The sequence below is a fragment of the Hypomesus nipponensis genome, chromosome 24, assembly GCF_054491055.1.
Source record: "Hypomesus nipponensis isolate SF chromosome 24, ASM5449105v1, whole genome shotgun sequence".
In the NCBI taxonomy this organism is placed as follows: Eukaryota; Metazoa; Chordata; class Actinopteri; order Osmeriformes; family Osmeridae; genus Hypomesus; species Hypomesus nipponensis.
Genome location: NC_140384.1, coordinates 9,130,397 through 9,151,443, shown reverse-complemented (window position 1 = coordinate 9,151,443; position 21,047 = coordinate 9,130,397). Strand labels below are relative to the sequence as shown.

The window sequence follows — 21,047 nt, the reverse complement described above, 5'->3', positions numbered from 1 at the left end:
ACACACACACACACACATACATATATATATGTATAAACACACACACACATAAACACACACACGTAAGCACACACACACACCTTCAGGTCTTTGATGCTGGCGGTCATCAGCTGGCCGCCGGGGTCGCTCCTCATCACCAGCTCGCACTCGGTCGTCATGACGAGGGCGGGGGCGTCGGCACGCGTGAGGTCGGCCACGAACACGATCTCAGGGTTCTTCACCTGAACGTTGATGTCCATCTTGGACACCACGGGAGGAGAGGACACTGAGGAGGAGGAGATGAAGACATCAGCACTGCGTAATAAACTACACAGAATCGATCCCCTTCCTTTCATTGATGACCCCCTCCTCCCCTCTCCCTCTCCCTCTCCCTCTCCCTCTCCCTCTCCCTCTCCCTCTCCCCTCCCCTCCCCTCCCCTCCCCTCCCCTCCCCTCCCCTCCCCTCTCCTCTCCTCTCCTCTCCTCTCCCCTCCTCCCCCCTCCCCCCCCTCTCCTCTCCCTCCCCACCTCTCCCTCCCCTCACCCCTCCCCCCTCCTCCCTCACCAGGCTCCTTCCCAGCGTTGTTGTTGCTGTTCTTGGTGCTGCTGGTTCTGGGCGTGACGGCGGGCCCAGAGAAGCCCTGCTGGCTGGCCTTGAGGAAGATGTCTGCCACGGTGAGCAGGAAGTCCATGCTGGCACACAGGTACACGTCCTGCACCAGCGTGTCCAGGGTGGTGCCGTCCCGGCCCGCCCGGTAGCTCACCTCCACCATCATGTTCTGCTCCGCCCCCGGGCGCATCGCCATCATCCTGGACAGGAAGGGGAGGGGTTATATGGCTCTTGTGAACAGGAAATTGAGGAGTTTTAGGGAACTCTTGTGAATGGGAAGGGGAGGGGCTCTTGTGAACAGAAAGGGGAGGATTTGGGGGGGCTTTTGGGACTCAGATTAGAGCCAGTTTTCCAGTCCTTGGTGCAGTACAGATTAACAGTATTTTACAGAACAATGTTTTACCAAAGTTGAGTCGGTGTGTGTGTGTGTGTGAGTGTGTGTGAGTACCTGGGGGTGACCATCTTGATCCTGGGCCTCTTGTCGTCCAGCAGACAGTTAGTGAGCTTGACGAAGGCCTTCATGGAGCCGTCAGACAGCATGTCCACCAAGGTGGAGATGCTTCCCAAGGTGAACTCGGCCAGCTTCAGCTGCTCATGTCTCGAGTCCAGCACCTGCACCTGCACACACACACACACACACACACATCGTACAGAATACACACGTGAGCAGGTACGACCACGCAGCACAAACACACACACGCAATAATGTCAGACATCAGAGTGTGATAGATGTCTGAATAACATAGTGTTCTAGTGTGTGTGTGTGGAGTACCTCGTTCCCATTAGGAGTGTAGAGCACCAGGGTCAGGGAGTCGAACTTGAAGTCCAGTTTGAGAGTGCTCTTCAGCTTGCTGGTCTTCTGGTGCTCCACCAAAGCTGCTGTCACCACCGTGGTGCCTGCAGGCCACACAGGAGCACACCTGCTCACACACCTGCTCACACACCTGGACACACACACCTGGTACTGCAGTCTACTCACCTGGACACACACCTGGTACTGCAGTCTACTCACCTGGACACACACCTGGTACTGCAGTCTACTCACCTGGACACACACCTGGTACTGCAGTCCACTCACCTGGTCACACACCTGGACACACACACTTGGTACTGCAGTATACTCACCTGGTCACACACCTGCTCACACACCTGCTTACACACCTGGTCACACACAAACACCCACAGATAACCATTCCCACCCCCAGACACCCCCCCTGACACCCCCCCAGTCTGTCCTCACCGCTGCTGGGGGCGTTGGCCCCAGAGCCCTGGGAGCCCCTGATGGAGGTGGTGTCGGAGCGGTCGGCCGGGGGGGGCAGGCGAGGGGGAGGGGGGGGCACGGCGTCCGACGTCTCTGCCAGGTTCTCACTCAGAGTCCTCAGCACCACCGTCAAGTCGTCCTGGCTCAGGATCAGCTGCACACACACACACACACGTGTTAACACACACACACACACGTTTACACGGGTGTTACCACACACATGTTTACACGGGTGTTACCACACAGCCCTGAGACTCACGTTCATGGGTTTGAGGTGAGCCTTGATCTCGATGTCTGGGATGAGGTGGTACCAGGAGGACGCCAGGTTCCTCTTGATGGAGAGGTCAAGGTTCACCGGCTTCAGCAGCTGGATCTCCCCCTGGAACACCCCGCGCTCAAACGTGGTCCTGGACACACACACACACGATAGAGTTGGGGCAAAACCTTCATATGCACCTTGGCTTGGTGTAAACATATAGGAATGTATATTTACATTTACATTTAGTCATTTAGCAGACGCTCTTATCCAGAGCGACTTACAGTAAGTACAGGGATATTCCCCCCGAGGCAAGTAGGGTGAGGTGCCTTGCCCAAGGACACAACGTCAGTTGGCACGGCGGGGAATTGATCCGGCAACCTTCTGATTACTAGCCCGACTCCCTCACCGCTCAGCCATCTGACTCCCTAATTGGTATATGACCAATGACCCCATCTCCCCCTAGCGACATGTCGCCCTAGCAACACTTGGTCCAATCCTACAGCCCTCCGGTCTTCCCAGGCTCCCAGCATGCACCTGTACAGCTTGAGGTCACTCAGCGCCACCATCAGGGTGTCCACCACGGGAGGGATGGTCCCGTGCTTGCGTTCGTCCACGGTGGTGAAGCGGTTCTTGGCGGTGACCATGCCCAGGTCGGCCACGATGACGTTGGGGGAGGAGGAGGACTGGGGGAGGAACACCACGGGGGCTTTGAAGTCCACGCTCAGGGAGATGCGCGTGCTGCGCTCCGCCAGCCCCATCACCCCCACGGTCGCCTTCTCCGCCGCCTGCACCGTCACCTCCGTCAGGGCCTCCTTCGCTTCCTGGAAGTTGTTGATGAACGCCTGGGGAGGATGGGGGGGTCCATATCAGTGTTTTAGACTGTTTGGTGTGTGTGTGTGTAAGACAGAAGAGTGAGTGATTGAGTGAGTGGGTGAGACAGAAAGAGAGAGAGAGAGAGAGAGACAGCGAGAGAGAGAGACAGACACAGAGAGAGTGTAGGTGTGAGTACCAGGGCCTCACCAGTATGGAGGAAACAAACTTGTTGAGGAAGATAATCTGGATGCAGCCCACAGTGAGGGTGACGCTGGTGTCCACCTTCAACATATCCAGGTAGGCCTCGCCCTCTGTGGCGTCCGTGTGGTTCAACATGTGGAAGTCAAACACCTCCTTATCAGCTATGGACACCGTCTGGGGGAGGGGGGGGGCACACCAACACACAGAATCACTCAGAATTAGGAATAGAAAAGGAATAATGACATCTTTGGTCTGCACGTGGTTTCAGTGTGTCACTGAGCTAAATATTGCAACACCTTCATAATCATCTCTCTCTCTCTGACTGACCTTGCTGTGAAGGTTTCAACACAAGCGGGTTACCTTCTTGTAGAGGGCCTCCTTGTCACAGTCCAGAATAACGATGTTCCTCAGCTTGGCCAGAACCTCCATCTCCTTCTTCCTCATCAGAACCTCCGACAACAGCCCTGGAACACAGAACACGGAACCTTGCACAACATTCCAGAACCCGGAGTCCAAGTTCTAGAACACAGCCTTGTCATCTGGTGCCTTTGAGTGTTGTTCTTTTACTTCCTACCACAAGATGGCAACTTTGTCATTTGCTGTTTTGCAGCTTACCAAAGTCCAAGATGGAAAGGTGAAATGTGAGTGAGTGAGTGAGTGAGTGAGTGAGTGAGTGAGAGAGAGAGAGAGAGAGAGAGAGAGAGAGAGAGAGAGAGAGAGAGAGAGAGAGAAAAAGAAAGAGAGCGAGAGTATACCCTCGATGCAGATCTCAGCTATCCTGGCCTTCTCTCCTCGAATGAAAACCTTCAGACAGTTCATGTCGGCTCTGATGTGCCAATTCACCACGTCCTCAAACTTGGACTTCTTAGAAGCTGAGGAGAAGAGGATGGAGAGATGAAAAAGAGAGAGAGAAAGAGAGAGAGAAACAAGAGAGAGAGAGAACATTCAGACAGAAGCTCTTCTCCGTCAACAACTTAACAGCGTCCCTTTGATACGTGTCCTTTCACAGAGGAACATCAAACATCAAGAGCTCAGTCTGGCTCAGCACACTCAAGAGACTCAACCAGAATAAAGATCAAACCTAATTCCCTTGGCATTCATTCATACAGTCATTACATTTAGCAGGCTCTCCCTTTGGCTGAATTGAACATGTTGTTATAAATGCCCTGGAAAACACAAAGTTCATAAAGTCATCTAGAACATGTCAGGCATACTGTTGCATCTATAAGACTTATCCTACTGATACTTTTACTTATATAATCCTTGTATGACTGTATATAATAGTATATAATACTATATATATTCACATCACACCAGTATCCTCAACCTGGCAAGCACAACAACAACCATGATTGATCAGGTGGACAGTTACATGGTTTCTTGGCAACTGTGGACTCCTTCTTCTCCCCCTCCTCGTCCCCCTCTCCCTCGTCCTCCTCCGGGATGGTGGGCAGGTCCTCTGGCCCCGCCCCCTTCTCGGCGGAGGGGGGAGGAGGCTGTTCAGGAAGTTCATGGCGTTGAGGAGCGCCTCTGTGTGCAGGTGCACGTCCAGAGACGAGAAGTTCACCTGGGGGGCGGGGGGTAGAGTAGAGTGGGGTAGAGTATAGTAGAGTAGGATAGAGTCAAGTACAGTTTTGATTTGAGAATTTAAAATGTAACTCAGCAAGATACGGTCCACAGAATGGAGCACAGAGGGACAGCTCCCTCCTCACCTTGATCAGTTGTTCTGTGTTGTTGTAGTTGGACTTGAATTCTGGACCATTTTTATCAGCCTGAAAGAGAAAGAGACAAGTCAGTTATAGGCACAGTGTGTGTGCGCGCGTGTGTGCATGTGGGTGGTATATTTATGTGAGGTGTGTGTGTGTGTGTGTGTGTGTGTACCTTGGTGTATTCCAGAGTAAGCAGGTCATCCTCAGTGTTGTCTAGAGTTGTGATGAGATGAACCATCTTCTCTTCAGAATCTGAGACGCCATAGGAAGAAGCACATTAACACACACACAAAGCATGCAAATAAATAACATAAAACACCACACACACACACACACACACACACACACACTGACCCATGTACTCAGGGCTCTTGAGGCAGATTTCCCGGAGGAAGGTGTAGGAGGTCATGTCGAAGGTGCGCAGGCTGAACTCTGTCCCCAGCCCCTCAATGTCCAGCTGGAGCACAGACACCTCCACACCTCCACTCAGACGACACAGCTGCACCGACACCTACACACACACACACACACACACACACACAACCAGGATAAGACAGTGTTGTATGGTACAGTACAGTACAGTATGATGTGGTATAGTACAGGAAAGGAGAGGAGAAAAGAGTAGAGAAGAGAGGAGAGAGGAGAGATGAGAAGAGAGGAGAGAGTAGGGAGGAGAGAGGAGAGATGAGAAGAGAGGAGAGAGGAGGGAGGAGAGATGAGAAGAGAGGAGAGAGGAGGGAGGAGAGAGGAGAGATGAGAAGAGAGGAAAGAGGAGGGAGGAGAGATGAGAAGAGAGGAGAGAGGAGGGAGGAGAGAGGAGAGAGGAGAGAGGAGAGATGAGAAGAGAGGAGAGAGGAGGGAGGAGAGAGGAGAGATGAGAAGAGAGGAGAGATGAGAAGAGAGGAGAGAGGAGAGATGAGAAGAGAGGAGAGAGGAGAGATGAGAAGAGAGGAGAGATGAGAAGAGAGGAGAGAGGAGAGATGAGAAGAGAGGAGAGGAGAGAGAAATGAGAAGAGAGGAGAAAGAGAAGCGAAGAGAAAGATGAGAAGAGAGGAAAGAGATGAAAAGAGAGGGTTCCGTACCTCATTGATCTCAAACCTGACAAGAAGTTCTGTCATATTTTTCTGAGGATCCTTCTTCACCAGGCTCCTCCTCTTGACGGACGCTGAGCGCTGGAGCGGACTGGGCATGTCTGGGAAGAAGGGGTGGTCTCCTATAGGAGAGCTGGGAGCGTCGTAGAACAGATCCTCCTCCGAACCTGAGCACACACACACACACAGGAAATAAGTTACATGTAAAATTAGTTTCATATCACACCTGAGGGCTAGGAACAGTGTGTGTGTGTGTGTGTGTGTGTGTGTCACCTGAGTCGAAGATGATCGAGGATCTCAGGTCAGCTATAGCTGGTTTCCTGGGGGTTAGCTGAGGCGTGTAGGACTTGGGTGCCTGCAGACACACACACACAAACACACACACAGTTTACCTCAAGTGTGGCTACATGATAGACACACACACACACACACACACACAGGGAGAGAGAGTACCTTGGGTGTGGAGTGTGATGCGGAGCCGCGAGGGGCTGGTCTGCTCTCAGGCAGGGGGATGCTGTCTATAAGAGCCAGCACACCGCGCACCTTATCATCTGAGATACGCACCGACAGCAGAGGCAGCTCCCCAGACACCTTAAACCTGGACCACACACACACACACACACAGGGAGGGAGGGAGAGAGTCAATGAGTGTGTGTGTGAGAGAGAAAGAGAGAGAAAGTCAGTAAGTGTGAGAGAGAGACTGAGTGAGTGTGTGTGTGTGTGATAGAGAGAGTCGTAAGTATGAGAGAGAGTGTGTGTGTGTGATAGAGAGAGTCGTAAGTATGAGAGTGTGTGTGTGTGTGATAGAGAGAGTCGTAAGTATGAGAGAGTGTGTGTGTGTGTGTGATAGAGAGAGTCGTTAGTCTGAGAGAGTGAGTGTGTGTGTGTACGTGAGCAGGGACAGAGTCGTACTTGGGCATGCGAGGGTCAGACACCACCATGGCCCTGCTGAACACCACCTTCAGGTCCACAGGCTCCAGGATGTGAAGAGACGACTTCTTCAGCTTACGGGCGTTCTTCCAGTCCCCGTCTAACACAGGAGCATCGGGAGTGACTGAGAAGGTGCAACTGTGTGTGTGCGGGTGTGTGTGCGGGTGTGTGTGCGGGTGTGTGTGAGTGTGTGTGTGAGTGAGTGTGTTTCATGTCCCCTACCAGGCTTGCTGTACAGCAGCTGCAGGCTGCTGAGCTGCACGTCGAAGCTGTCATATGCACGGGACATGAACTCATCGATGGTGCTGCTGCCCACTGACAGCTGGGGCAGCCCCTTCCTGCTCTGACTGGTCACCTGCACACACAGAGGGCCGGACACAACATCAAGAGGTTGCAGGTTCGAATCTCCCAGAACACAGCTTTGGAGAAAACCCCCTCTTTAAAACGCCCTCGGCGAGCCCTTATCCTCGCCTGACCTTGAAGTGTCCCAGGTCCAGCAGGATGACGTTCTGGGTGCCGCTGTAGAAGCCCGTCTGAGGGATGATCACGTATGACGCCATCAGGTTGACGTTCAAGTCCAGAACCTTCTGGGTCTCGATGACATACAGCAGTCCTGGGGAGAGGGGGTGCAGGGCGTATAATGAACGAGAGAGAGAATGAGAGAGAGACAATGTGTGTGCTTAGGATAGCGAGGATGTGTCAACTCGGAAAGTGCAACTGACTACAGATAAAGAGCGGGGTTTTAGAAGGAAGTCTGGTCTATGAGGCTGATATCCTGTCCTGAGGAAAGCAAGCAGGTCACACACACACCTGTGGCGGTCCTGTCTCTGAACTGCTCCAGCTTCATCAGCGTGGCGTTGGTCAGTTCGTCCAGCTGGAGGTCGTCAGGGGGCATGAAGAAGGCCGACATGCCGTTCACTGTTACCTACAGGGCAGAGAAACACTGTCACACACAGACACACAAGGAGCCAACACACACACATACACATCTTTGTATCACAAACACACACCTGTGCTCTCTCACACACACACACACACACACACACACAGCCAGACTCACAGCGTCGTAGATGATCTCCAGGGGCTGGGACTCCACCTTCAGCCTCTGGTCGGCGCTGGCGTCCAGGGGGTTGGTCTCAAACAGGATGCTCAGCAGGGGAGTGCCCGTTACCGTGGCAGCCTTCCTCGACGACAGCAGCGTGGGCGCCACCCGGTTACTGGACAGCCCGGTCACCTCAAACAGACTCAGCCTGGCAACTAGCCTGGGGGAAGGGGAGCGAGGGAGAGGAAGGAGGGAGCGAGGGAGGGAGGGAGGGAGGGAGGGAGGGAGGGAGAGGAAGGAGGGAGGGAGGGAGGGAGGGAGGGAGGGAGGGAGGGAGGGAGAGGAGGGAGGGAGGGAGGGAGGGAGGGAGGGAGGGAGGGAGGGAGGGAGGGAGGGAGGGAGGGAGGGAGGGAGGGAGGGAGGGAGGGAGGGAGGGAGGGAGGGAGGGAGGGAGGGGAGAGGAGGGAGGGAGGGAGGGAGGGAGGGAGGGAGGGAGGGAGGGAGGGAGGGAGGGAGGGAGGGAGGGAGGGAGGGAGGGAGGGAGGGAGGGGAGAGGAGGTCAGAGAGAGGGAGACAAGAGAGATAGAACCAGCAGACAGACAAGCAGAGATGGATATAGACAGCATAGGAGAGACACAGACAGGCAGTCAGGCAGACAGACAGACAGACAGAACCAGCCAGCCTACTTGATGGCCTGAGCCCCAGGCCTCTGGGTCAGCAGGGACTTCAGCTCCTCCACAGTCAGCTTGATGATCTCATCCTTGTCCTTGCTGTCCTTGATGGACACTGACAGCTTCTCCATGTGGAAGTCGACCTTCATGTCCTCAAACTGCAGGCCCACATCAACAGACACTTAGTGTGTGTGTGTAACTTTTCTATATAACTCTGCTTCTCATGTGTCTCAGCACTACAAGAAATCTGGGCGGGGCTTAGGGCTAGCAGCCACTCACATTCTTTGGCACGTTAGGATTGACAGCTGTCTCGCTGTATCCAATGGCAGTGTAGAGTTTGGACTTTTCAGCAGGTGTCATCAGCCCATCAAACCCTGAAGGGGCGGGGCCAGTTGGGAGAGGGGCGTGGCCAGCCGGGAGAGGGGAGGAGCCGGGTCAACAGAACAGAGAAGGTGAAAGACAAACACACAAATCAACATCCAGGTGTCGTGTGCCTCGGAGTATTGAGAGGTGTCCCCCGTGTCTCACCTCCGGTCTTCACCTCCTGGGCCTGGGTGGCGTTCTGGCCTCCCCAGCCCCACGCCCAGCCGAACCAGCCCTGAGACTCCTCCTCCTCCATCTTCAGCCCTGGGCGGTAGATACGGAGGCCTGCCTTGCTGGCCTGGGGACAGGAGGGAGGTGGAGGGGAGGAAAAGGAGAGGGAGAGGAGAGGGAGGAGGGGGGTGGAGGGAGGACGGGGTGTGGGGGATGGAGGGAGGAAGAGGGGTGGAGGAGGGGGGGTGGAGGGGGGAGGAGAGGGAGGGGGGGGTGGAGGAGGGAGGGGGGGGGGGGGGTGGAGGAGGGAGGAGGGGGGGGGAGGGGCAGTGTTAACATCCACATCAACCCAAGTACCAGTGTGAATCTCACCCTAACCAGCAGTCTAGCAGCAGCGCCAGCCAACAGCTGAGTCTGTGTGAGCTGTAACAACTCGACCACAGAGGAGTCTCCGGGAGGTCACATGACACATCGTCCACGGAGCTGTGAAGCGACCACAGTAGCGGCCTGGGACAGCGGTTAGCTGTTTACACCATGCAGACCAACAAGGCCCTGACGGCACTCACTGAGGAAGTCTACACACGCGTGAATGCAGCACACGTTACTGGGAGTGTCGTATCAGGAGAAGATCTCGCCGCTTGGTAAGACTTGAGACACGAGAGAGAGAAATACGAGATGTGTAGAAAGAGACGACCGATAAGAGAGAGATAAGAGGAGAGAGATAAGAGGAGAGAGATAAGAGGAGACATAAGAGAGACAGGCTGTGCTGCTTGCTTTGTTGTTGGCATACCTCCATCTCAGCCTGCTGTCTGGCCAGAGTGATGTTGAAGATATCCAGCGTCTTCTCGTGTTCCTAAACACACACACACACACACAGAAAGACAAGAGTATTGATTTAGCCATTTAACAGATGACTCACATGGATAGTTGTCAATTACTTAATGTCCATCATCCATCAAAGGCTGAGAAGATAAAGGCCGGAAGAGGAGAGGACCTCCAGTTCCTTGAGCAGGGGGTCTGGGGGCTTCTTGCTGGTGATCTTCTCCTTGTAGCGTTCCCGGTAACGCTTCACCGTCACCCGGTGACGCTTGATGTGTTTCCATGACCACATGTGCAGCCTGGGTTTCACATCGACCTCCATGATGCCCGTTATCACGTACTGCCACCTGGTCTCACACACACACACACACAAACAGACACACACACACACCAGACAGAGATATGAGCATATCTGAAGCAGAGTGATGCAGTAGGTATCCCAGAGAGCTCTCTCTGCTTGGTAAAGGGTTCTGACCATTGGTAGGCGTTGGTGTGAACGTGGACTCTTGGACGGTACTTCCTGTATGGAAGGTTGCGTGACATCATGTCCACAGAGCCCAGCAGCTCCAGAATGCTGATGTACTGGAAGGAAGAGGAGAGGGGGAGGTCAGGGGTCAGATAGAGCATGATCACACACAGACAAAACGTCCAGCTCAGCTCTCAGTCTCCATCACCCTCCCTCTCACCCTCCCTCCCTCCCTCCCTGTCCTCCCTCCCTCTCACCCTCCCTCCCTGTCCTCCCTCTCACCCTCCCTCTCACCCTCCCTCCCTCCCTGTCCTCCCTCCCTCCCTCCCTCTCACCCTCCCTCCCTCCCTGTCCTCCCTCCCTCTCACCCTCCCTCCCTCCCTGTCCTCCCTCCCTCTCACCCTCCCTCCCTGTCCTCCCTCCCTTTCACCCTCCCTCTCACCCTCCCTCTCACCCTCCCTCCCTGTCCTCCCTCTCACCCTCCCTCCCTCCCTGTCCTCCCTCTCACCCTCCCTCCCTCCCTGTCCTCCCTCTCACCCTCCCTCCCTCCCTGTCCTCCCTCTCACCCTCCCTCCCTCCCTGTCCTCCCTCTCACCCTCCCTCCCTCCCTGTCCTCCCTCCCTGTCCTCCCTCCCTCTCACCCTCCCTCTCACCCTCCCTCTCACCCTCCCTCCCTCCCTGTCCTCCCTCTCACCCTCCCTCCCTCCCTGTCCTCCCTCTCACCCTCCCTCCCTCCCTGTCCTCCCTCCCTCCCTGTCTTCCATCCCTCCATGTCCTCCCTCCTTGTCCGTCCTACCTGGGGTCTGTTCAGCTCGATGGCCACCTCTCTCAGTTTGACCACCAGGTCCACCTTGGGCGAGGAGAAGTCCACATCCGACCGCGGGTTCATACGCAGCTTGGCATTCGCTGTGATTGGACGAAAAACTGCCACAAGGATAGAGAGAAGACACAGTGATTGGTCAGCCTGATCTTGCAGTGATATCTCAGCAAATACAATCAGATGATGGTGATAATAATAGGCTAGTTTGGGCTATCATCATCCATGGATGACTGCCTGACCATGGAGCATGTGACCCGGGGGATGAGGTCAAGACCGAATGGTGTACTCACTGAAGTCATGGTTGCCGGGGAGGGAACACTGAGCGGTGATGCTGTTCTGGAGACATAGCTATGGTAACCGGAAACAGGAAGAGGCAATTAGTTTCGAAATTGCAAATAACGCACGCACACACTCATTAACACAAACACACACACACAGGGATGTACAACACAAGCTAGCACACAAGCTAGCTCACACAGATACACACACACTCTCACAGAACACCCTCACACACAGAGACAGACAACACAAGCTTGCTCACACAGCACACAGTTAGATGTTGACAGGGTGACTCACCAGGGCCTGATCTGGGCTGTGGTTGGAGAAGAGGGTGGAATTGACATTCCAGTAGGCAAACAGGTTGTCCAACTGAACGAGCTACAGAAAAAACCACGAACACACAGGGATATCTTACAGACAAGCCTCCATATCACACACGACAACGCCTCATCACAACAGAATTGTGCAGTTACAAATCCATGAGCAAATACAGATGTTATAACGTCAGCTGTACAGACTGTTGAATGTCCAAACAGTAGCTGTGGTAGCAGGAAAACACTACCTTGAAGAAGAGCTTGGCTTTCTCGTCCAGAAGACAAGGCTTCCAGTTTGCGTCACACGTCTGTGGGAACACGACAGGGTTCAGCTTAGGGTCAGGACTCAGAAGCATCCACAGCCTCATACAGCCAAGTGTTTGAGCAGGATCATACTCAATGTTTACTGTACCTGCAGGCTGAGGTTTTGAAGAGATACCCCGAAAGACAGAGGACAGCAAGGGTTGGTGACCTGAGAGAGAGAGAAAGAGAGAGAAAGAGAGAAAGAGAGAAAGAGAGAGAGAGAGAGAGAGAGAGAGAAGAAGAAGAGAGACAGAAAGGAAAAAAATATATATTATATGAATAGATGGTAACAAAAAGATGCACAAGTATTTAAAAAGTATTTGCATGTATGCTTTGGATAAAAGTGTCAACTAAATGAATAAAAACTTTAAAATGACATTGATCTTAGCCCAGGAAGCAAAACCCTCCAGCTCTTCACTTCCTGAACGGATAACAGAAAGATTAGACACTCACCTCATCCTCGTAGCGGACGTGGATGTTGGAGATCTTCACCTGCAGGTTCTTGATCACCTGGGTGACTAGCTTCTCCACAAAGGTGTCCTGCTTTTCCATGGTGGGGTTCTCTGAACGGCAGGAAGAAACCAGGGACATGGATTACTACCAGGGTAGTGTTGGGTACATCTATGTTTTTGTACGATAGGTAGGTAAGGATCGCTTTGTTGAACATGCTTTATATGACACAGAGGTAAGAGTCACTGTGATGAACATGTTTTTTTCCCGTCTATTGATCTCTTGATTTCTCAAAGATCGGGGATCTCCCGGTGATGCATGTTCCATGGTAGTTTTAGACACTCAGAGCGGTCACAGTGCACGGTTTGTGTCCTTGAGCGTAGAGCTTGGAGGCTCTTTCCACAACAACCTCCATGACGTCTGACCTTGCTCGGCGGCCTTCTGCTTGGTGTCCTCGATTCTCTGCAGCTCCCTCTGACGCAACTCCTGCAACTGCTTGTCCTCCTTCTCCGCATCGTACTTGATACCTGACACACGTACGCACGTAAATACACACTTGCATATACGTACGCGAGCAGTACACACACAAACACAAATGTATGCAGTGCCATGTTTGGCTGTATCTGCCTGTGTGAAAGAGTTGGGCACTTCCTGGTCATACTGGACGGGGGTTTCTTACTGGCTGTGGGCACGATGAGCAGGTAGACTCCGTCCAGTGTCGCCTCCACTGATTGGGTGTACAGGTTCTTCCAAGGAATCTTAAGCTCCAACCGTCCTGAATACAATTACAGAGCGTGAGAGAGAAAAGGAAATATGGAAAGTTGAGAGAAACAGAACAGACGACAAATATCACATTTTTCACTACAGAGGTGTAGAAATTAGGTCAATATTGGAATCCAAAACGTACCTATATGCCCTGCCCTCACTTTGAAAGGAATGTCCAGTTGACTCTGAAAGAACAAGTGCAACACCATCAACAAACCCAAGGAAACCCACACACACAAAAAAGTTCAAACATGAAAATGACAATGAACCTACCAAGGCATTCTCCTTTATCTCAAGATTTCTCAGCACCGCATTACCTGAAGAAACAGGAATATATGTTATCGGTGTTGGGTATCTCACTATGTCAAGTACATTATCGCTGCTATTGACATTCTACTTTGCTTATCAAGGTCTGTCTAGGCCTAATGCTAACAGTTTTGTAATAAGCTTCAACTGTCTGTCTGCCAGGAACATCAATGATGTATTTCAAATTATTAAAATATTCAAGAAACACAAAATTATAGCATTGTCGAGTGTGAATATATGAGTGAAAAGAAAGAGACAGTGTGTGTGTGTGTGTGTGTGTGTGTGTCCTCAGCCAACTCAATTCTATGAGGTAATCAACATTGGCCGACACCCGCGCTGAAGAGGCCGATATTCGCGCTCCTCCGCGTGTCAATTTCGTAATTCTAGAAGCTGACGTTAGTGGGTGCTGTTACCGTTGACGTTACCGGAGAGAAAAGGTAAGAATTTAGCTTTCAAAGCTCCTTATATTTAATTGGCCCTACTTAACAACATACGTTTAGTCTAACGTCTGTATAATTACACTGGTTCCGGTATTTGAGTGCGAGTTGAGAATTGGGCTAACGACACAAGCACAACCATTGCTAGTTTACACTGGGCTCAACACTTTTTACTGTTTTGTATGGGGCGACCCCAGCCACCACTCCTCCAGACTACTGTAGGGCAACATTTCTATTTTTGTTATTTGGACTAGTTTTGGGACGCGCATCAAGTGAAGCCAAACTGTGAAGCCTTTTAGCTTTGAAAACGGAAGTTTTTCCTTCATGTTTTTTAAAACTTTTCTCACCCATGACAAAACAAGTAAAAACAATGAGTTGCAAACTAGGTCATTTGAAAATGCATAACCAATACAGTCGTGCAAGTCATAGCCTACAACTACACAAAAGTATTATTAAAGCAATGGATCTACGAGACAATATACATCCTATAATTCGTTTATTTTGTGGTTTGAAGCGCCGAGCTCCGGTCATAAACCGAAGTTAAGACAACAAATTATAATAATTGGCAATGCTCCAAGTCCAGGACCTTGCTTTCTTGACTTTTCCTAATTCAAATCTTATTTGCTCCTATTTCTGTGACATTGCTGTCAGGCTACTATCAACCGGCTTCCTGCATCGCTGTGCAAAGGTCTGCACCTCCATCATCAGTCAGGTAAGATGACCTTTCCTGACCTTTGCCAAAGGCTTTGGTGACGCAGTCCCCCCTCTCTGTACTCAATGTGGCCCACCAAGCAACCCACATAACCCTGTCCACATAACCCTGTCCACATAACCCTGTCCACATAACCCTGTCCACATAACCCTGTCCACATAACCCTGTCCACATAACCCTGCCCACATAACCCTGTCCACATAACCCTGTCCACATAACCCTGTCCACATAACCCTGTCCACATAACCCTGTCCACATAACCCTGTCCACATAACCCTGCCCACATAACCCTGCCCACATAACCCTGCCCACATAACCCTGTCCACATAACCCTGTCCACATAACCCTGCCCACATAACCCTGCCCACATAACCCTGTCCACATAACCCTGTCCACATAACCCTGTCCACATAACCCTGTCCACATAACCCTGCCCACATAACCCTGTCCACATAACCCTGTCCACATAACCCTGTCCACATAACCCTGCCCACATAACCCTGTCCACATAACCCTGCCCACATAACCCTGTCCACATAACCCTGTCCACATAACCCTGTCCACATAACCCTGTCCACATAACCCTGTCCACATAACCCTGCCCACATAACCCTGCCCACATAACCCTGCCCACATAACCCTGCCCACATAACCCTGCCCACATAACCCTGCCCACATAACCCTGTCCACATAACCCTGCCCACATAACCCTGTCCACATAACCCTGTCCACATAACCCTGTCCACATAACCCTGTCCACATAACCCTGCCCACATAACCCTGCCCACATAACCCTGTCCACATAACCCTGTCCACATAACCCTGTCCACATAACCCTGTCCACATAACCCTGCCCACATAACCCTGCCCACACCTACCCAGTCCAGACTAGCTCAGCCCCCATAACCCTGCCCACCCCAGTCTACCCCAGCTCAGGCCTGACCAGCCCAATCTGGCATTAATCAGAGGATCGATCCCATCAAAGGCCATGAGTCCACTGAGAGCTTTACAACCAGGTCTCAGGTTTAAGCGGTGTCTGACTGCGCATTGGTTCAAAGCAAACAGTACATTAGTGGTAAGGGCACAGCAGTTATCAGGCTGCAGGTTAAACACCACTCAGGTAATATCTGGAGCAAAAGCAAAACACGGAGGAAACCGGAGTCTTTTTCTAAACCGCTACTGTCCTGTAAGGTCGGTATGAGATAGTTGCACGTCAGTCATGCAAGTTTTGACATGTTCTTACAAAACAGGGAGATAAGAAGGTGGAGAGATAGAGGGAGGGAGAGAAAGAAGTGCGGACGAGAGAAAGAAAGGCTAACTATTATAGGTAGCTTCCTAATCCTTACTGTTTTGGCAACTAGGACATGGTTGAGCTAAGTTACCATTCCACTCAAAATGACATCTAGCTGAGAAGCTAACCAGGACTTCGCCATGGATGACTATTCATGGGACAAGGAACTCCACCGGGTGTGGTCACTTGAGTTCCCGAGACCTGAACGAGAGCTTTAGCTTTAATCCGTTGTATTATATTTTCTATTAAATCACCATATGGTTTTAAATTACTTTGCTACTGTACTGCTAGACCAGCTAGATTACGTTAATACTACAGCAAGCTAGCTAGGTTAGCTACGTGTGCAATGTTATCTAGCTGATAATTATTATATGAAGGTTACTTGTAGGCAATATACAAATTATTGACACTGACAGCTGATTGTACAGTGGCAATGCACGACGTTAGTTAGTGCTAGCATTCTGGCTACAGCAGCAACATGATGCATGTCTCAGATACAACAAGCTGGTTAGCTGGCAAGTCAACCTCCGTCAAAAACAAGCGTATTACCTCCCCATATGCCGAGCTTGAGCTGTGAGCTATCGAGGTTTACAACGTAGTCCCCTAGAAACCTATTTAGGACATCAACGACCACGCTTTCGAAGACCATGTTGCCTTGGAGTTCACCTCTCAGTCACCATGTTTACATTCACTTTCGACTGACTCGCTAGTCTGAGGACAAGGGGGTGTAGTTCTAAATCGTGCGACCTCGATTAGTAAACTAGAGTATTCGTGATGGGCGGAGTCTTACCCTTCAACGAAGAACTAAAGCCCGTGACGACGAACCACGGGGTGTTAACATTTTCTAGTAGGAAAACCGAAGTTGACCACAAGCACACTTATTTTTTATTTATTGCTTGTAAGTAAATCACAACAGTAGTAGGCTCTCAAAGCCAATCTCCCCTTGTATGATGCTGCTTTGAATAGTGTCAGTAATAATGTAAGCTAGCAGCAATGTTTATGTCCTAGACTAGGTTATGGGGATGCAGATCTGCTGATGCTGATCATTGTGTTAAAGGTACAATACTTGACGTTTAATTTTTAACAGACAAAATAGTTTGTCCCCTATATACATCTTGTTCCAACCAATCTCAAACCTTCCTCAATGGCTTATTTTGGGAAACCACTGTCAATCAAAAGCATTTAAATTCAGACAATAATTGGTGGCACTGTTTTTCACATTCAACATTCTTTTTCAATATTCTTTTTACTTACTGCAGCTTTAAGCGACAAATTAAGTAAAACAACAATAGCAAGCTATAACATCGACACAACCAAGAAGTTACACATAACAGGCCCAATCGCAGATGAAGGGGATGAAACAGGCCACACAGGACCACTAAGGGCCAGTTAAACCTGGTCTCTGGGGCAGTATCTGGTTCCTGGGGCAGTTCTTAATCAAAGGGCAGCAGCTGTGCCAAGGATTCGGTGGTGACTCCCAGCACCGCCCCCTTCCTCAGGGCGGAGTGGCCGGCCTTGTCCAGCACCTTCACCTTGAGCTCAAGCCCCAGCAACTGGTCTGGGCTCAGGTCTGTGAAGAAGAAGTCCTCATTGAACACGGGGCGTCGGCAGTTCTTGATGACGGTGCTCTCCTGCCTCTGCAGCTTCCCTGGGGTCAGGCACAGGCTCAGGCAGCAGTTCAAAGGTCGCAGGTCGCCGTCGTCCCTCAGGCCCTCCACGGAGACGACCCTCACGCGCACCGTGGAAAGGTAGGGGTCCACCGGGGAGGGGATGCGCTCTGCGGAGAGGTGGACCCCGCTGCGCTCCGTTAACGGGAGGACGCGCTCTCGCCGCGGACGCTCCTGGCAATGGAGGATGTCCAATGGGAAGAGGAGGGGCGGAGCCAGAGAGCCGAGGTTTGGGATTGGATGGTGGGCAAGGGGGAACGGCTGGGGTGAGACTCCCCTCCTCCTCCTGTTCTGTCTGGGGGTAAAAAATAAGCACGACAGGGGGCTCCCTGGTGGTGGAACCCCTCTGCTGTGGCCTGGCTGGAGGAGGGGGTGTCCCTCCTCGACGCCCTCCAGCAGGAGGGTGAGGGTGGGGCTGGAGCAAGAATGGGTGAGGAGGGGGGAGCCGAGGGGGGTGGAGTCGTTAGACGAGAGGGTGTCGCTCTCGGTACTGCCCGTCTTTGATAGGCTCTTTAAGGAGATCGTCAGCCCGGATCGGATGTTTGTTTTGGGGAAGTTTCTCTCTTGCGCTGCCCTGGTGGTGGTTTTGGGTAGGGGCAGAGGCAGGGATCTGTCCAGAGTCAGGACAGGATGGCTGGAATGGAACAAGGACTCTTTGCGCCTGGTGTTGGCCCTCTCGTGCATCCCCTCGAGGCCGTATCCCTCAGCGGAGAACGGCGGGGGCTTTTTACCCTTCTGGGCTTCCGTACCGCTTCCTCCCCGGGCGTTTTCTCTCTGTGGGACATGTGGCGTCGGATGCGGGGATCCAGAGGGTTCTAGGCTGATCCTTGGCATGCTTGTTGGGGCTGCAGTTCTCTGGCTGGCCAGCAGGGGGCTCCTGGTCAGACGAGGGGGCAGGCAGAACTCTGGGATGTTGCCTGGCGTCAGGATGTTGCTGTGTAGCTTGTTGGAGAGGCTGGTCTTGGCTGAGATGTCGTCCTTGCTCTTGCCCACATAGCGTCTCAGATCCTGGGGAATGTTCTCCAAGCCCTCACTGATCCTCCCCACCAGCCACATGATCCGGTTCTAAGGATCTCCGGATATAAGGTTCTCCGGCTCTCGGGTGATGATGGACTTTGTGGGCTACCTTGTGTATCCCAACGACGACTGTCAAGTTGAATCTTACCACAGTTCTGGAGTCCTGGAAATGTCCCGCTGTCAAAAGGAACATGGGAGGATTAGCCATGGATCAGGCGTCCTCACAACAGTGATTCCTCTCAGCAACAATTCATTTACATTTAGTCATTTAGCTGAAGCTCTTATCCAGAGCCACTTACAGTAAGTACAGGGACATTCCCCCAAGGCAAGTAGGGACACAACATCATTTTTCAGGGCCAGGAATCAAACCGGCAAGCTTCTGATTAATAGCCCGATTCCCTAACCACTCCCTAATCCCCATGAACTCTTACCCGTGGTGACTGAAGAAGACTCCTACATCGGTACATGTAGTCCAAGGCTACCCTCACAGTCAGCAGAGTGGATGTCTAGCTCTTAAACAGATCGGTGAAATTTACCGGCAGCACCTGACAGGTGTGTTTTATGTAGTGTGTAAAAACCGGTGTGGCTGGTCTCTGGAGTGTGTGTGTGTGAAAGAGAAAGCAGTTTGTTTCTAAACGGGTGAAGGGCAAACTGAGGGTCTTTTAAAGTCTAATTTCACTGTGCGTCACTGGCCAACTGCCCTCACATCTTCACAGGGAGCAGCTTTCCTCCCCCCTACCCCCCTCCTCCCCAAACACACACATACACACACTCTCTCACACACACTCACACACAGTGTGATAGGAATATTATTGATAAATACGCAGAGAACACATAAATGTGCTATATTTCTGGTTGCATTTATTAAAGCTTTGCTCTCGCCTTGTGCAAATAGCCCATCTACTTTTTGGTAAACGGTCGCTGTTGGGTCAGATATGGCCAGCCATAACACACACACTCACACCTCACCCATTGGGACGCAGTCACATGAACCTTCCAATTCAGTGATACTGGCAGAGAACAGTAGATTATAAATTTTAAATCGTCTTTTTGTGCCTGTCGATACTCTGTCTTACCTGTGCGTCGCATAAAACATTAACTAGAGTTCTGGAACATTCCACAAGGCTTCAATGTTCTTCAACTGCAGCAGAAACAATAATGCAGAACGCCACCTCGCTGTATGATTTCATCACCCCCCTGACTGCCGAATCGGCTCACCCCCCCACCCCCCCCCACCCCACCCCCAGTGAGCTTAAAGAAAACAGCTCTAGTCCCACGACCCCCTCTGGCCTTCTGCCTCCACCTCAAAGCCTGACCTTCACCATGATGTAGGTGTGCGTGGGTAGACACAAACCATCGCCTCTTTCCTCCACCGTTCCACGTTCTCTGGTGGAACTCTAGTTGGTCATTGTTATGATGATATTCTGTCGGAGGATGGGCCAAGGAACGCATCACAATGAAAAAGAGTTGACTTCGTTTATTAATCGAGCTGCTCGGATCAGGTCACCACGACAGGCAAAGTGGTTGGCATGACTGACTAACATGTCTCTCAGATGAACTTTATATGCATGAGCTGTAACATACAAATATAGCACCCACCAAAACATGTCCTTAAACGGTATACATTCCACAACTTTAAGGCATAGGAAGAACACTACACAGGTGGTTCAGTCATAACTCATCGTTTGTACTATTTTCTGCATGTTGCTCTTTCCAGAGGTGAAAGTACACATTGTCCTATCTATATGTGTATTGTCCGAGACCTGCTGCGTGACTTCTTGACCACAGCAAGAGACAACCTCACACATGTTTAGAAAACCCGCGTATCAGTCATGTTCTCCAAAGGACCACTAGAGGCCAGGAACGAGCTGTGTGTGTATGTTCAGTCTCGTTTTCTACGCCGTGTGTTTTGTATTAATTCAGACATATTTTCAGTTAATCAGGTACCGGTATATACTCTCATCTGTTACTGCCTCGCTAATAATGACTTCATAGTTAATAAAGTTGGGTCATAGATGAGAATTGCAGTAGTTGGTTAATCTAATACTGCAGTGGCATCAGTCTCCCTTACTCCCTTACTCTGTCTCTCTTTCTGTCTCGGTCTCCCTCTTTCTTTCTTTCTTTCTTTCTTTCTTTCTTTCTTTCTTTCTTTCTTTCTCACTGACACACACACTGACACACATAACACACACACTGACACACACACACACACAAACACACCCACGCACTGACACACCCACACACTAACACACGCACACACACTGACACACACACACACACACACACACTGACACACAGGCA

General features: G+C 51.5%; 3 protein-coding genes across 3 annotated transcripts in view; 1 reads left to right on the top strand and 2 right to left on the bottom strand.

The window, feature by feature from the left end:
* Nucleotides 1-16,819, bottom strand: part of vps13a (vacuolar protein sorting 13 homolog A) — a 36,150-nt gene extending 19,331 nt beyond the window's left edge. The window contains 40 exon segments of the mRNA XM_084690802.1: nt 81-265; nt 545-789; nt 1,038-1,207; nt 1,362-1,486; nt 1,830-2,004; nt 2,110-2,257; nt 2,644-2,951; nt 3,130-3,297; nt 3,484-3,587; nt 3,879-3,995; nt 4,496-4,609; nt 4,612-4,690; nt 4,836-4,895; nt 5,005-5,084; nt 5,187-5,343; nt 5,915-6,090; nt 6,197-6,278; nt 6,377-6,521; nt 6,836-6,953; nt 7,076-7,208; nt 7,330-7,466; nt 7,664-7,778; nt 7,914-8,115; nt 8,582-8,724; nt 8,846-8,940; nt 9,095-9,227; nt 9,891-9,953; nt 10,095-10,266; nt 10,395-10,501; nt 11,182-11,309; nt 11,496-11,553; nt 11,782-11,862; nt 12,047-12,106; nt 12,211-12,270; nt 12,555-12,664; nt 12,977-13,078; nt 13,231-13,326; nt 13,459-13,501; nt 13,590-13,633; nt 16,612-16,819. Of these exon segments, the coding sequence (XP_084546928.1) occupies nt 81-265; nt 545-789; nt 1,038-1,207; nt 1,362-1,486; nt 1,830-2,004; nt 2,110-2,257; nt 2,644-2,951; nt 3,130-3,297; nt 3,484-3,587; nt 3,879-3,995; nt 4,496-4,609; nt 4,612-4,690; nt 4,836-4,895; nt 5,005-5,084; nt 5,187-5,343; nt 5,915-6,090; nt 6,197-6,278; nt 6,377-6,521; nt 6,836-6,953; nt 7,076-7,208; nt 7,330-7,466; nt 7,664-7,778; nt 7,914-8,115; nt 8,582-8,724; nt 8,846-8,940; nt 9,095-9,227; nt 9,891-9,953; nt 10,095-10,266; nt 10,395-10,501; nt 11,182-11,309; nt 11,496-11,553; nt 11,782-11,862; nt 12,047-12,106; nt 12,211-12,270; nt 12,555-12,664; nt 12,977-13,078; nt 13,231-13,326; nt 13,459-13,501; nt 13,590-13,633; nt 16,612-16,711 (4,938 nt within the window). The 5' untranslated portion in view covers nt 16,712-16,819.
* A 676-nt stretch (nt 16,820-17,495) lies between these two features.
* On the bottom strand, nt 17,496-18,785 carry LOC146233118 (C2 calcium-dependent domain-containing protein 4C). Its single transcript, XM_084690040.1, has one exon. The coding sequence runs from the start codon at nt 18,783-18,785 to the stop codon at nt 17,496-17,498; it is 1,290 nt and encodes a 429-aa protein (XP_084546166.1).
* Nucleotides 18,786-18,834: 49 nt separating this feature from the next.
* The window catches only part of LOC146233116 (uncharacterized), a 50,915-nt gene continuing 48,702 nt past the window's right edge, over nt 18,835-21,047 (top strand). The window contains 1 exon segment of the mRNA XM_084690031.1: nt 18,835-18,882. Coding sequence (XP_084546157.1) covers nt 18,835-18,882 — 48 coding nt within the window.

Bases quoted from the DNA above. Each gene is read 5' to 3' on its own strand.
- LOC146233118 (XM_084690040.1), bottom strand. From the start codon at position 18,785: ATGTGGCTGGTGGGGAGGATCAGTGAGGGCTTGGAGAACATTCCCCAG.